This window comes from Sapajus apella, unplaced genomic scaffold (assembly GCF_009761245.1).
Source record: "Sapajus apella isolate SASKATOON/1434 unplaced genomic scaffold, GSC_monkey_1.0 scaffold1, whole genome shotgun sequence".
Taxonomy (NCBI): Eukaryota; Metazoa; Chordata; class Mammalia; order Primates; family Cebidae; genus Sapajus; species Sapajus apella.
The window spans coordinates 8,811,752-8,826,092 of NW_022436941.1; the positions used below are offsets into that span (position 1 = coordinate 8,811,752).

Genomic DNA, 14,341 nt, shown 5'->3' on the forward strand with positions numbered 1-14,341 from the left:
CTTCCTGACTTCTGCTCTCTGATTTCCTACCCTCTTCTTCCTGGGCTGTTGCTCAACCAGTTCCTGGCCTGGGTCGGGCTGCCTGAGCGCTGTCCTCGGTGCTGGAGGCCTGGTGGGCTCCGCATGCTTGAGGAAAACAAGCAAGGGCTTTCGGAGGAGGTGATCTTGCATGGAGGTGTAGATGTCCATGGGGTGCCCAACAGAATGCCTACTTTTATTCTTTCAGAAAATGTGCAACTGGGTTTCCTCCTTTCAATTCCAGACACTGAAACAGGTGTCCAAACCCTCAGCCAACCAGTATGGGCATCTGTGTCTGCGTGTGGCTATATGGCCATTCATTGTGGCTATAAGGGGCTTTTTCAGACCTCGTGGGCCACACATAGTTATGTATGAAGACCGTGATTGTTTGCTTCCTCATGAGACACTTGTGATTCTATGTGGCTGCCTGTGACCATTCCTCACCGCTTTGCAGAGGTGGCACCCAGAGGCTCCCTATGTCTCCAAACTCGGGTCCTAGGGCGCGTTGGTGTCAGCGGGCACCAGCCCAGAGGGGTGCGCACCTCCCAGGACAGGTAACCGCGACCCGGCAGCCATTCGCGCCTGCCCAGCCATAAAACCCAGGCTGCGAGTCGCGCGGGGGCAGGGTCGCGCGTTGATGGGGTGGGTGGCGGCGGGGTAGGCTCAATGTCACGCTCCGGAGCTCGTCGCCCGTGCGCCCCCCTCCAGCTGGTTTCCCCAGAACGCCAGGTACTGACGTTGGGGAGCCGGGCGGGAGAGGGCTGGTTCGCTCTGCGGCCAGGCCCCTCCCCCGCCCGGGAGCTCGGCGGTTCAGACAGGGCGGTCAGCGCGGGGCGAGCCCCGGACCCGGCCTGGCTGCGGGGCTGGCAGTGAGGCTCGGGTGCGAGCGCGCGCCGCTCCCTCCCCCTTGCGCCGTCTCCGCAGCGGCGCGGGGAGGCGGGAGCTGCGGAGCCGCAGGGCGGGGGCTAAAAATACCCGGCAGCTGCGGCGGCGGCGCGGCTACTGCTGGGGCTGCTGGGCTGCGGGGCTGCGGGCCTGGGAGGCCGGGCCGGGCCGGGCCAGGCCCCGCTGACCGCCATGCTGACCTTCTTCCTCGTGTCAGGGGGCTCTCTCTGGCTGTTCGTGGGTAAGTGCCCGTCCTGTCTGCGTCCTCGACTCCCATCTCCCACAGGCTATGGGGTCTTCGCCCGAGGTGGGGTTGTTACATCTCTGCGGCCGCGGAACCTCATCCCCAGCTGCTGAGCTGTCGCGTCAAGGTCCCCAGGGCCGCCTGGGTACTCCCTCCGCCCCCAGTTCCCGCGGGCTCCGGGCCGGGTTGGAGGAGCACCTGGGTCTTCGGACGGGGATAAGGGGCTTCCTCTCTGCGATCCCACCACAACCCCTCCCCCAAGTTCTTGCGTCCCCCTTCCCTGATGGCAAGGACCATCCGCGAATCAGATTAGGCCCTGAGCCAAGGCCGGGGACAGACATTGCGCCCTTGTCTGTCTCCTGGGGCCAGAAACCGAGGGTGTTGGTTCCCATGTCCCGCAGCAGGTCAGCTATGTAACTAGGACTGACCTGGGCTTTCCGATCCCGGCGAGAGGCTTCCTCACGCTCCCTCCCTGCCCTCCCTTCAGCCAGAGTACAAGATCTCTATGAAATCTCTGCTGTGTCCCCACTGTTTCCAGAGCCCTCCCCTCCATCTCACAGGAGTCAGCCTCACCTCTGCACTTCTTAGGCGGCTACGAGGACCCCTGGTCAATCCCACCTCAGCGCCTACCTCCCCTCACCCCCCATACACCCACACCGGAGTCTCACCACAGGCCCTTCTATCTGCCAGTTCTATTACCCGTCCTGGCTACTCCCCTCTCTGAGCCTGGGGTCCTCCAGAATATAATACCGCTAAAGGATCTCCACCCCTACCCCCACGAGCAGATTCAGCACAATTTATGTCCAGTGCTTGATCCTTAAATTGGCCTTAAACCTGGCCTAGGCCACAGCAAATGCTCTATGAATGTTAGTGTTTATTATTATCTCACATTCAAACGGCATCATCAAAAGCGGTAATAAAGTTCTTTCTGAGCCAAGGAAGTTGACCCTTTTGAAATCCTTACCTGAGACTTTGTACGTGTTATTTAATATTCATGGAAAATCCTAGGAGGTCGGTGGTGCCATCTCTTTTTTTTTTTTTTTTTTTTTTTTTATTTAATTCAGAGGTGAATTGACTTGCCTAATGTCATATGGATATCTGGCAGACTGGGACTCCATTCAAGGTTTTAACTGATCAACCAATGCTAAGTGCTTGGCTGGATCAGGCCTGAACCTGGAGGGTTGGTAGGCCAGGTAATCACTTCTCCCACCCCCACCATTGCCTTGAGTTAGGCCACAGGGACATTTCCCCTGAGCTGGGGCAGTGAGTGAAGCCTCCCTAATCCCCTCAGCTCCCTAAGCGCCTTCTGTCTGCCAGTGTCTATGACCGGCTGTGCAGGGCCACTCGGTCCTGAGGCACATCTAGCAGGCAAGGACAGGGCTAAAGCTGGGGTTGGAGGTAAAGGGCAAGGATAATTAAAATCATGGTGATGGTGTTAGTAACAGCCACCATTTTTTGCTTGAGTGGTGGATGGTCTCAGGGCCTGTCCTCACTGCCAGGACCCCTTTGCTCTACCCTCAGGAGGCCCCCACCCAGCCATGGGTCCAAGATCAGCTCTCTGAAGACTTGGTCTTCTGTGGCTACAGGGAGGTGTCTTGGGGCTACAGGACCACTTGTGACAGCGGTCATCAGCAGCCTGTGTGAAAAAGTCCCTCACCATGCGGGGTCCTTGTTTCTAGCAGGGTTAGCTGGCACTGACTCAGAGTGCAGTCCTGCTTCCTTGTGGAGCATTTCCCAAAGTGGTCAGCTGCCTTCTCTAATGGAAAACTAGGGGATCTGCCTCACTGAGAGACTATACAGGGCCTCAGAACCGTAAAGCAGGAACGATTCTTGGGGCAGGTAGTGGCTGCTTCCACAGTGGCCAAGCTTCTTAATGCAAAAAGCAAGAGACTGAGTCTATGGTGCTTATTGGATAGAATACCCCAGACAAATGCTGGGGCATTTTAAGTTATGTGTCCATCCCCTTTGAGACTCCACCTGGGCCCCAGCCGTTCTCTGGGGGCAGAAGAGACTCCTGAGTTAAGAAATGCAGTCCTGTGAGCACACCTGAGAACATACTCTGCCTTGTCATCTCCAAGGTCCCATGGTCCCATGGTCCCATGGCAGCTGCCAGATCCCTTCCGTTCAGCCAGTAACAGGAGGCAATGTCTCTGGTTAGTAGAGTCATGTGCTTTTTGCCACCTAACCTGGCCGTAGGGAAACAAGGTAGGGCCAGGCAAGGGCTTCCCTCCAGGGCCCTCAGGGAGAGATGATGAAGTCCGGGATGGGGGTATGGTATGCACTTGGAGGAGGAGCTGACTGTCTGGGGGAGGGAGCCATCTGCTCTGGGCTTTGTCTGTCCTGTTGCCGGCTGGAGAGACCAGCACTGAGCCCTGGGCCAGCCCAGATCTCACCTGTGTGTTGAATACTAAACAAGGAGAAAGTAAAATAAGTCCATCATGAGTCAGATGCTGGGTCTGGTGTGGGGAAGTGTGCCCTCCATGCCATAAACACCTAGAGGACAATGGGAGCCATGGATTGGAGCTTCTGCCTGCCTATACAGCACCTTTGTGAAAAGTAGAAAGAGGACCCACTCTTGGTGGATAACTTTATAAAAGGATACCCCTTCCTCTAGGGTAAGGCAGCCCCATGCCACAGGGTCCAATCTAACCATCAGTGACATCTGAGTGGCCTTCTCTGGCATACGGGGGAATTTGTCGGAGACAGGGAGGCCAAACTCCAAGTGGAGGAAGCTAGACCAGCAGAGTTCGTGGGAGAACTGCCATGGGAGATGGGTCTTCAGGGTCTTGTGCCTGAACAACGTGGGTTGTGGGAGAGGATTCTGGAGAAGGTTGTATTTGGGTGGTAGAGGTCACCAATATTTAGCTGCTGAGTCAAGAGGAAGAGAGTGGAGGCCAGGAGGGCAGTAGGAGGTCGTTATGATGTTATGGATAAGAATAGACGTGGTCCAAGGAGTCATAGACTTGAGTCGAGGCTAGACTCCAGTAAGGAGAAGGGATGTGACCCCCCCGCCGCCCGGCCTCTGCCTTAAGAGATGTGGAGCTGGCCCTGGTGGGCGAGATGAGGTTGCCAGTGTAAAGAATGGTTTGGGACCCCTCTGGCTATAGATCCCAGGACAAGCGTAGACTTGCACGCTTCAGGCCCATGAGATCCTCCCTTTACCCCACTCTGGGTAGAGAACTGGCTTGAGGCCTAGTGGGGTTGGAGATGGCAGTTATGAATTCAGACAGATGGTAGAGCTCCAGGCAGAGCAGGTGGCTCTGTGGCCAGCTGGGGACATGCCTTACAATAAAAGCCTGAATTTGTACAGGGTGCACCAGCATGGAGCAGGATTTTGACCTCAGCACCTTCTCACAGCTCTCCAGCCTGTATGGTAGGAGCATACTGACACCAGGGGGCAGCAGAACCCAGTCATTATGCTCTTCAGCTAGTGTTCTGTCCCTTGTGATTATAAGGATTCCTAGGTTGACCTTCAAAAAGCTGAATATGGCTCAGCTACAGCCCCAAATGGGACTCAGGACTGTCCCATACATGGGGTGAGTGAGTATGAGGCTCTGGCTTGTTTGTAAAAATGGGCAAAAGTTACAGGCTTTTGTATAACAGAAGCTACAGTGTGTGTCCAGCCAGCACTGGGCACATAGTAGTCACTCAAATATTCATTAAGTACTAGGTGTGTGTGGAGGGGTGTTTTTGTGGGCTTAACTGTTGTTGCAAACAGGCTAACTTGGCTGCTGTTTCACTGAGCATCCACCATGTGTGAAGCACCCTATCTGTGATTCTTCAAGGCTTCCTTCCACCCTCCTACAATACTGTGTGCTGTTGTCACCATTGCCTAGGCAAGGCCCTGGGACTCAGAAAAGTTCAGTAGTGAAGCAACTTGTAAGAGCTATGAGTTAGACCACATTCTCAGACTTTCAGTCCAGAGAGGGACCACCAGGCATGATCAGCAGGGCCTGAGCCCCTTCAGCAGGCTTGTCAATGGGCACAGGCAAGGGAATGGTCCTTGGACAGGAGAGGTTTTATGAGAGGGCACATGTAAAGTGTCAAGAGCAGGGGCTGGCACACAGGGAAGGGCTCATTACATGTTAGCTAAAATTATAATAACTTGTGTTAGGCTTTCCTTAAAGGAGGTCCAGGATTCTGCCATGCAGAAAGGGAGTAGGGAAAGAAAGGGCATTCCAGGCCAAGGGACCAGTGTGAGGAATATTGGTTAATAGGAATGAATGAAGTTGAAGGACAAATTCTGCTATGCCAGTGAGGTTGCCAGAGCTGGACTCTGCAAGTGTAGGATGCCAGGCCAAGCAGCATTGGCTTTATTCTCTGCAGTCGTTGCGTCAAGGAGGTGTGGGTAGAACTGGGCATGTGGATGGCCAAGGTGACACTATTCCTGTGCTCTGCAAGCCTCTTCCACAAGTCCTATGGTCTCCTTGAGGGCAGGGCCAGGTGTCTTATGTCTGTGTCCCTAACCAAGAGTTGGACACACAGGGTACATAAGTGTTTAATACATAAACTAATGATATAAAGAATTCCCTGAGAGTAATTTATTTTAATAATGATGTGTTTTATAAGCTATTTCCTTACCACAAGTCAATCAGTAAACAACAGATTTTGAGTGTGCTCCTGCTAGGATGCCAGGCTCTGTGACCAGCTGGGAGATAACACCAATATGGTAGAAGCAGTAGGGAAAAGCAGGTGAAACTCCTTGAAGGAAGGGCCAGGTTACCCCTCACTGGAGAACCCTGAGTACTGGGAACCAGTGCAGCTTGGAACAGAAGGAGGTGCTCCAGAAGTGTTTGCTGAATGAATGAATGAATGAACTAGTGAACCCACAGCTTCTGGGTGACTGGTTTCTTGGAAGAGAGTCTTCTCTAAGGGCTTTTGCTTCCTTAGAGCTCCAAGATTCCAGTCTCTTGACAGATGGGGAGCTTGGGCCACTCTGCCAAGCATAAATGAGAGGAATTCCCAGTCAAGGTCCTCACCTCGCTGGGTGGTCTGGTGTGATGGCCCCATTCCTTGCCTTGGCTTGGCCAGAGTTCCCACTAACCAACCACTGGGTCCCAGGATTGGTGAGGTTAGGGGAGTGCTGTGGATGAGATGCGCTTTGAGCCTTGGGTTTGTCCTTCAGGGCGCCCAGGGGTGGTTCCTCATCATTTGCTCGGCTGCTCTGGGAGATCCGTGGTTGACGTGGTTATTCCTGGGCCTACTTCCTTTGTGTAGTTCCTAATTCACATGAATCTTGGGGCCTGGGACAGGCAGAAATGGGAAGATGGAAAGTGGACTGGAACAGAAATTCCAAGCCAAGTTGGCCTATCTATTCTGAGACCCAACTAATACTCTCAGAGCTGGAAGGATTTCAAATCCAAGAAGTCCTACCTGATTCTATTTGCCAGCTTTTCCCAGAGCCACCCTTCCTCTCCCTGCACTTAGTCCAGGCATTCAGTAGGGGGTGTCCGGGGGAGTTGGGAATGGCTTCTGATTTGCCATATGCCCATTCAAGCCTGTGTTCCAAGATCACTGTCTCCTGGGAATTTAGAGCAGGAAGCCAGGCCAGTGAGGGAACAATCAGCATCTTAGTGCTTAGCCCCTGGTATAAGCAAATGTGGGTTGGTGCCTGTTAGGGCGAGGAACAGACTTAGGAACTGATAGCTATTGGAGGAATGAGTGAGTAGGCAGGCCCAAGTTGATTGGGCAGCTCTGGGACAGACCCTACTGACTGGTGCCCAGGACCCTGCCTCACTCCCAGCACAGCCTGGCCCACCAGTGTAGGATGTGGATTCCAAGAGACTGAGCAGGACTCAGCCTTGCTACAAAGCTCTGCTTTTCCCTGCAACTCATGGACTATTATAGGGGTCGAGACTCCCCTATGAGACTCCTCCTGCCCACCCACCCCTGTCCTAGCCTTAGCTTTGCTGCAGACCATTCTAGACACTGCCTGTTAAATCCTGCCTGCTAAATAAGCAGAAAGACCAGTGGGAGAGGCAGTGAGGTCAACCAGATATTGGACAGAAAGGCTACACAGCAGGGACAGTTAGAGTCAGGATAGAGAACAGCAAAGTGGGAGTGAGCCAGTGAGGCTGGACAGGGAGGTTGGCTGGAGGCTGGACACCAAGGTCTTTAGTCCAGTGAGAGGAAGGCAACTGTCAGTATGGAGAAAGTGGACTCAGCTGAGAACCATCCAGGCCTGCAGTGACCACTTTGCTTTGGAAGGGGCAGCAGCTCCAGCCACTCTGCTCTGCCACTAGAGCTGAGGCTGCATGAAGCCACCTAGACCCTAGGACCCTGCTTAGTAGCTGGAGAACTTCAGTGTTCATGGTGACTGTGCCTTCCAGCAGATGGGCTGGATGTGATTCTCTGGGGACACCTTCAACTCATGAATATCCTTTTTTTTTTTTTTTTTTGAGACAGAGTTTTGCTGTTGTTGCTTAGGCTGGAGTGCAATGACACGGTCTCAGCTCATTGCAAGCACGGACTCTGCCTCTTGCTTCAAGTGATTCTTCTGCTTCAGCCTCCTACAGGTGCCTGCCACCCATGCCTGGCTAATTTTTTGTATTTTTAGTAGAGATGGGGATTCACCATGTTGACCAGGCTGGTCTCAAACTCCTAACCTTAGGTGATCCACCCACCTCAGCCTCCCAAAGTGCTGGGATTACAGGCTTAAGCCACTGCTCCCTGGCAACTCATGCATGTTCTGCAGGCCAACTCCCCTAAGCCTGGGTCTGTCTGGGTGGCAGGGAGGGTTTAGAGAAAAATGGAGGGTGGGTCTTCCCCCAACCAGTAGGCTGGTAGGGGATTTGGGTGCATGTGTCCCTGATCTCCTTGCCACAGACCAGATATGGAAGGCTATGACCTGTGGAGCCAATGTTTCCAGATCATTCTGAAGTGTCCTGTCTCCTCCTGTGCCCCCTGCGTCTGTTCCCTGGACAGTTCCATGACCTCTCACAGAGACATGCTTGCCACCTTGGCTTCATGAAGATACTGTGTGGCCCCAACTAATAGTAGTTTCCTTTGGCCCCAGAGGATGACAAGACCTATCTCTCTTGGATTTCAGGGGAGCTATCTGTGGAGCATCCACCAACCCACCTATTGGTTCAAAATCAATTCCAAAATGGTTTTGACCTAGATGTCCTCTCAGGCTCAGTGGCCATATGTGTGCTTGAGATCTTGCTGTGCTATTTCTCCTGGTAGTGGGAGTCTGAGTGGCATCCATGCTCCACAGGTCACAAAGTCTGTGCTGTGATTAATGGGCAAATCCTGGTGACCATGGGGTGTCAGAGAAGCAGTGTTTTAGCTGCCGAAAGCAAAAAAAAAAAAAAGATTGAAGTCTGACCTTGGCATGGAGCCTCAGTTGACGAAGGAGCCTGAGCCCTGGAAACTTGTGATCCTGCACACTGGGCTCTGGACTGCCCTCATCCCTACCCCCAGCTCCAGGGCACTTGTGGCAGCAGGACTGTAGGCACCAGGCAGAGGATACACATGGCCTCTGTTCCGAAAAGTCCTCTCTGTGCACTGCAAGGTCTTCTCGGGTACTGGCACTTTTTTCTTACCATTTCTTTCTCCATGTTTACCGTCAACACTGTGAGAATGACTGAAGTTTCCTTCTACAAAAAAACCGTTGCTACTTCAGACTCAGCCACTACTATTTTTGAAAAGCAGAAAACCAACAGCGCCTCAGAGGGGGCTGATCCTCTTTCTGGATCCCACCTCCATCTCCCCGACCTTACATAGTGCTTTCCTTGGCAGCCACTGAGGCCTCCAACTCCCTCTCCAAAGATGGTGGGTTTCTTCTAGTGGGTAGAAGGTGACAGCTCAAGTGATGGGTGTTCACAGTGGGTCAGTGTGAACAATGTCTGATGGCCTGCCTGGGCCAGCTGGGGCCTCGTTTTGCTTTGGTCTGAAAGACATTTTTGTTTTCTGGTGAGAACAGCCTCAGCCTGGCCAGGAGCGGGCCAGCGGTAGGAATACAAACCTTTCATGTGACAGACCTAAGTGGAGTGATGCGGTCCTGCCAGCAGCAGGCCCTCCCCTGCCGCTCCTGGGAGGCGGTCATTTGCATATTTCCCATTCATCCTGGCCTTGAAAAGTAGGCCTGAGTTCCCAGTGCTCCCTGCCTGCTAGTGTTAACTCTGTGGACACCGTAGGCTCTTACAGGCCAACAGCAGAACTTGGCCGCTGGTTGCTGGAAGGAGGACAGCTTAAGGCTGCAGCTGCTGTGCCACCTGACCTCCAGAGGGGGGATTCAGGAGGTGGCAGATTCCTGTTGGCCAGCACAGCCTTTTGCTAAACTGGTGGAAATTCAGATGTTTCTTCTTGTGGCATTTGGAAGAGGAATTTTGTCGGACTATGGGGATGCCAGAAAATTCAGCTATTTACCAAATTTGCCAGAAAATGCACGCTTAACAAAGGCAAAACTCTTTTTGTCTTGCTTCCTGTCTAGTCCCCAAAAAATTCAATGACTCCTGGAATGGCAGGTAAAGGAGCCATGCTGGATCCCTGCTTTAGCAGCAGTCCGTTTGCCAGGAATGGAGGGGCACAGCTTGCCTGGGGCACTTTTGCATCCCAAACCCCCAGGGTAGGAGGTTAGGTGAGCTCCTGGGTGCCATTAGCTTGTGGGCTGTGACCCTGAAGGCACGAGGCAGATATACAGTACATACAGTACCCATCACCATCTTTTTCCTTTCTCCCACAGCTAAGTGCCATTCTGCCAGCCTCAGCTTCCTGCCCAAGTCCTCAGTGCAGCCAGGCCTCTGCCTCCTTTCTGCCACTGTGTGAGGCCTCCTGCCAGGAGCCCCAACATCTTACAGGGTCTTCCTGTGACTTACCAACGCACCTGTCACTCTGCCATAGCCCCGTTCTCCTCATCTTCCCACGCTGCTCGGACTCTCTCCTTGCTCTCCCTCCCTGGCTAAGGATTTCTCAGGTTCTGTCTTTTGTGCATTTCTCCCCTAACACATTTCTCCCCAGGAGACCAGTAGGGATCCTAAGTGAACAAGCAGGACCCTTCCTGCTTCAAAGAGCTTCCCTCTAGCTGGAGGAGGTCACCTCCCATCCTGCTTGTACCCCAGTCACCTGCAGTTGAGCTCTGAGTGCATGGCCCCTCCACGAGCAGTTTGCAGTGTGTCCTAAGTTTGAGCCAGTGACAGAAATGGATCATTGCTCCTGAGGCCAGGACACCAGCAGTCCTAAAGTGGACCTGGCTGGGAAAGGGAAGGATCATGTTACAGCTACAGGATTTGACTTCCTGCACAAGAGGGCCTGGCCAGGGGGTGCCTGTCTGCCTGTGAGGTGATGGTGGCCCTGGCCAGTATTCCTAGTGTCCTGCCTCCTGTCCCAGGGCTTGGCGTGGAAAGAACTGAACTCATCCACACCATCAGTTCTAGTCATCATACCCTGTAAATATTTCCAAAGTGACCACTGCTGTCGTTTTAGCCCCTGCTGTCCCTCTTTGCTCTGAGAACTTTGTCCTGCCTGATTCATGGTGAGGACAACCTTTATCTCAGAGTGTGTGAAAGACACTGTGTATCTGTTTGCTCCTCTGTTCTCAAGGCTATTCATATTTTAAAGTTCCTGAAAGCATTGTTTGTGCCTGGCTTCCTGGTGCTAGGAATGTGGACACACGTTCCCTGAGCAGGGCTTAGGGTGAGTGAGATTTTTGAGAGGTACTGTCATGAGGATGGGAGGCCAGTGGGCAGTGGAGGCCACTAAAGGGAGGCATGTTCACAGTGAGCCTAGGCTAGTTGCAACAGGTGGCTCCGTAAAGTACTCAGTCACAGCCAGCCTTAGTTGGGCCTTTCATATTCAAGGGGCTTTACTGAACCGTCAGAGCTATGATCAGATTCCTTGGGGAAGCTTGGCAGGTGAACCACCAGGTAACCTGGCACCCTTATGTCATATCCTGGGCCTCTGTCTCATGGGGGATGTACAGTGGGTCTCACCTGATAAGTCCCAAGTCAGGGAGGCTCTTTGCTCCATTTCTGCCCTGGTCTTATGTGGTTGTGTGAATCTAATTAAAACCCAAGAGGAAAATGGAGAGCAAGCCCCTCTCTTACAGCAGAGGCAAGCTTGAATACCTGTGTGGAGTGGACAGGTGTTGGGCAAGTGTGGGCTTCTGTGTTTGCACCTCTGCAGGTCAGGGTTTCACAGGTGTGACAGTGAAGTCTGTGCATTTTTTAACGTGGTAACTGGGCTGCACACTGCCTGGGGTGAAACTGCTCCCTCAGCTCAATGCCTCTGACACTTTATGGGATTTCCCACCAACCACTGGATTTCCTGTCCCAGAGGCTGCGTTGAGATGCACTAAAGTAAGCTTTCATATTAAACACATCTCTGAAAATATCTGGAGACAAGTAAGGAGCCTGCTTTGAAGAAAGAGGAAAGGACTTTGTGGGCTGATGAGGGATCTTGAGATATTTGTTCATTTAATTGGGGTGGCTTCGGGGAGGCTAGAGCCAAGTTCTAGGTAAGGGCTGCTGAGGCAGGAAGCTCTCCTCATGGCCCACCCAGATGGTAGGGTAAGTAGTGGAAGCTGTTATCAGCTCCAGGGAAGGTATTGCAAGCCTGTGGCTCTAGACTTGCCAGGCAGTTGGGCAAACAGCTTTCAAGAGGGAGCTCAGAGCACTGGGTCATGTCCTGGGACATTCTTGCAGCAGGGGAGCAGGGTTAAATTTGGGTGGACAGTGGCCCAGTGCAGGCAGACTTGTAATTGTCTTTTACCTAATAGCAGGTGCCACCATGAGCCTAGCTGTCTATGATCAGGATGAGCATCCAATTCAAAATACGCAGTAGTCATATTTGTGTGCCCAGCTGCATGTTAGCCATGAAAGTGGGAGTGAAAACACTTTGGAAGTAACCACCCACACCCCTAACCCCACAGATCCCACATTAATGAAAGCCCAGGAGTCCCTGGAACCTCAGTATCCCAGTCTGGCAGAAGTGCTGCAGGAATTCAGAGCTCAGCTTTGGTTCTAATAGGCAAGGGTGTGGGTTCTGGCTCCAGGGTGTCCATTCTTGTGCAAGCCAGGCAACAGTATCTCTTAGGGCAGGCATGACAGCAGGACTGGTGTGCTGCCCTGGGGTCTTGTGGTGGAAATCAGCCACTATCTTCTACCTGCTGGCTCTGACCCTTGGTCCAGAGTGTCCTCACTCCCCAGAGCATCCCTAAGCAGATATTTTATCTGGAACTGTGCCCAGTTTCTTTCCTCTTCCCAAGTGACCTTATGGGGGTGGGGAGCAGAGGCAGCCCCTGGGAGAGGCTGGAGGCAGAATCTCCTGGGTGGATGGTACAGTTGCCCTTAGTGCCAGAGAGCTGGCATCCCCACTCCCCACTCCCCACTACTTCCTGTCACCACCACCCCTGCCCCCCTCATACTCACTGCAGTCCCCAGCGCATAGCAAAGGCCTGGCCCTAATCAGTGTCTCAAATGGATGTGTAAGGAGGCTTTGTTCTTAAGAAACCCACTTGGCAAACTCCCTTTCAGAGCTGCAGACAGGGTGGGGTGAGGGGAAAAGCAGGGGGATGTGCTGAGGCTCTGACATGCTGGCAGGCTGAGGGTTAAGGCTGGGTTGCTTGGCTCTGAGCTGATCTGAGCCAGCACCGCCCTGCATGCAAATGGAGGGGGGGCTGACGGGGCCCTTGAGGGGCCAGAAGCTCCTTACAGAGTTGCTCTGTGCCCTGGTCTCTGCCAGATCTGCTCCCACAGCCACCAGGGAGCCTGCGTCACCACTGCTAACGCCTCTACTGCCACCTGGCTTCTCAGAGCGGGCGGCTGTTGCCGTCGGCTGTCCCCAGGAGGGCAGACTCAGGGCAGGGCCTTTGCCATTTTTGTGCTTTGATCAAGGTGTGGTAACTTTTTTCCCTGGGCCCCACAGGCCCTATAAAGGGAGGCTGGTTCTAGTGGGACCAGCTCAGCTGCCTCCCCAGTGCCAGAAGCCTGCTGGAAAGGTAGGATGTGAATGCATCTACTTGTGCAAGTTGTCTTTGAGCCTCTTTGGCTTGCAAAGAGATGGAGTAACTGCTTCAGCTACTTACTATCTACTAAGTGTTTCCCTTACTACGTGCCTGGCACTGCACTCTCTGTCCATGAGCTTGTTTGAGATGAGGCCCGGAGAGGCAAAGTGACCTGCCGAAGGCCACACAGCTATCAAGAGACAGTCAAGATTTGGACCCAGGTCAGTTCAGCACCTGAATACCTCCTTTGGGCCCTCTCCCAAGCTCGTTTGCTAGGATCCCTGAGCCCTGGGAGAGGTTGTAGTTTTCTTTTTAGAGCTCTTCACTGGGAGTTGAGGAGATTCTTTGATGATTTGGTGGCTGGGCTTGAGCTTCCCCACTCTTCTTGAAGACCTCAGAGGTTTGCAGAGGCCCAGAACTCCATCATATGAACCCTGTCAGAGAGGCTGATACAGAGGAAGCTGGGGTGATTCTCAGGGTGAGGGAAGAATCTGAGGATTATGGAGAGCCTCAGTGTGAGCATTACTTTGGACTTTGGTCCTAAGACAGTAGGGAGCCAGATAAGGTTTTTGAGCAGTGGCATGACATGGTCATATCTACATATCAGGAAATAACTTTGGTAACAGTGCAAGCACCTGTTAGAGCAAAGGAGAGCTATGAAGAGGGTGGTATGGGAGTCTGGGCTATGCTTGGTAGTGGCTATCAGGCCAGGGGCCGTTGGGGTAGAGAGGATTGGTCTGGTATCCAGCTAGACAGTAAAGACTAGAGTGTTGAGGTTAGGAGGCTGGACCAGCAGAGGGTTCTTGGAGCCACGCCGGGGGCCCCAGGGCCATTTCCACAGCGACTGTGCTCTGGAGCTTTGTTTCTGCCATCCCAGCACCTTGGAGCCAACATATTTCCCACCAGGGCCCCTTTCCTCCCGTTCTCTCCCATGCTGGATTGCCCTAAATCAGCAGAGGGCATGCCGAGGTGGGAGGATGTTCTAGTTCCCTCAGCCTTAGCTACTGTTTGGTATTCTGAACTGGTCTGTGCTGGAAAAAAAGATGTCGGTTATGCCAGGAAAAGAGGAGGCGGCTATCTTTTTAGATAGCCGGGTCCTCCTGCTAGGTGAATATTTACAAACACAGCCACTTACCTGGCAACACCAGCAACACTGATTCCATTGAGTGCTATCCACACTCCCCTTGCGTCCGACACACACACACACACACACACACACACACACACACACACACACACACACACACACA

At 53.2% G+C, this 14,341-nt stretch overlaps 1 protein-coding gene across 6 annotated transcripts in view; it reads left to right on the forward strand.

Moving 5' to 3' along the window:
• Nucleotides 1–579: 579 nt before the first annotated feature.
• The window catches only part of ACSL6 (acyl-CoA synthetase long chain family member 6), a 58,097-nt gene continuing 44,335 nt past the window's right edge, over nt 580–14,341 (forward strand). For 3 of the 6 annotated variants that reach the window (XM_032259524.1, XM_032259140.1, XM_032259186.1), the window contains exon 1: nt 991–1,144. In XM_032259524.1, coding sequence (XP_032115415.1) covers nt 1,096–1,144 — 49 coding nt within the window. In that variant the 5' untranslated portion in view covers nt 991–1,095. Of the gene's footprint in view, nt 748–990; nt 1,145–12,809; nt 13,086–13,113; nt 13,313–14,341 lie in introns of those variants that run through there. The other 3 variants (XM_032259457.1, XM_032259314.1, XM_032259378.1) reach the window with 3 other exon arrangements.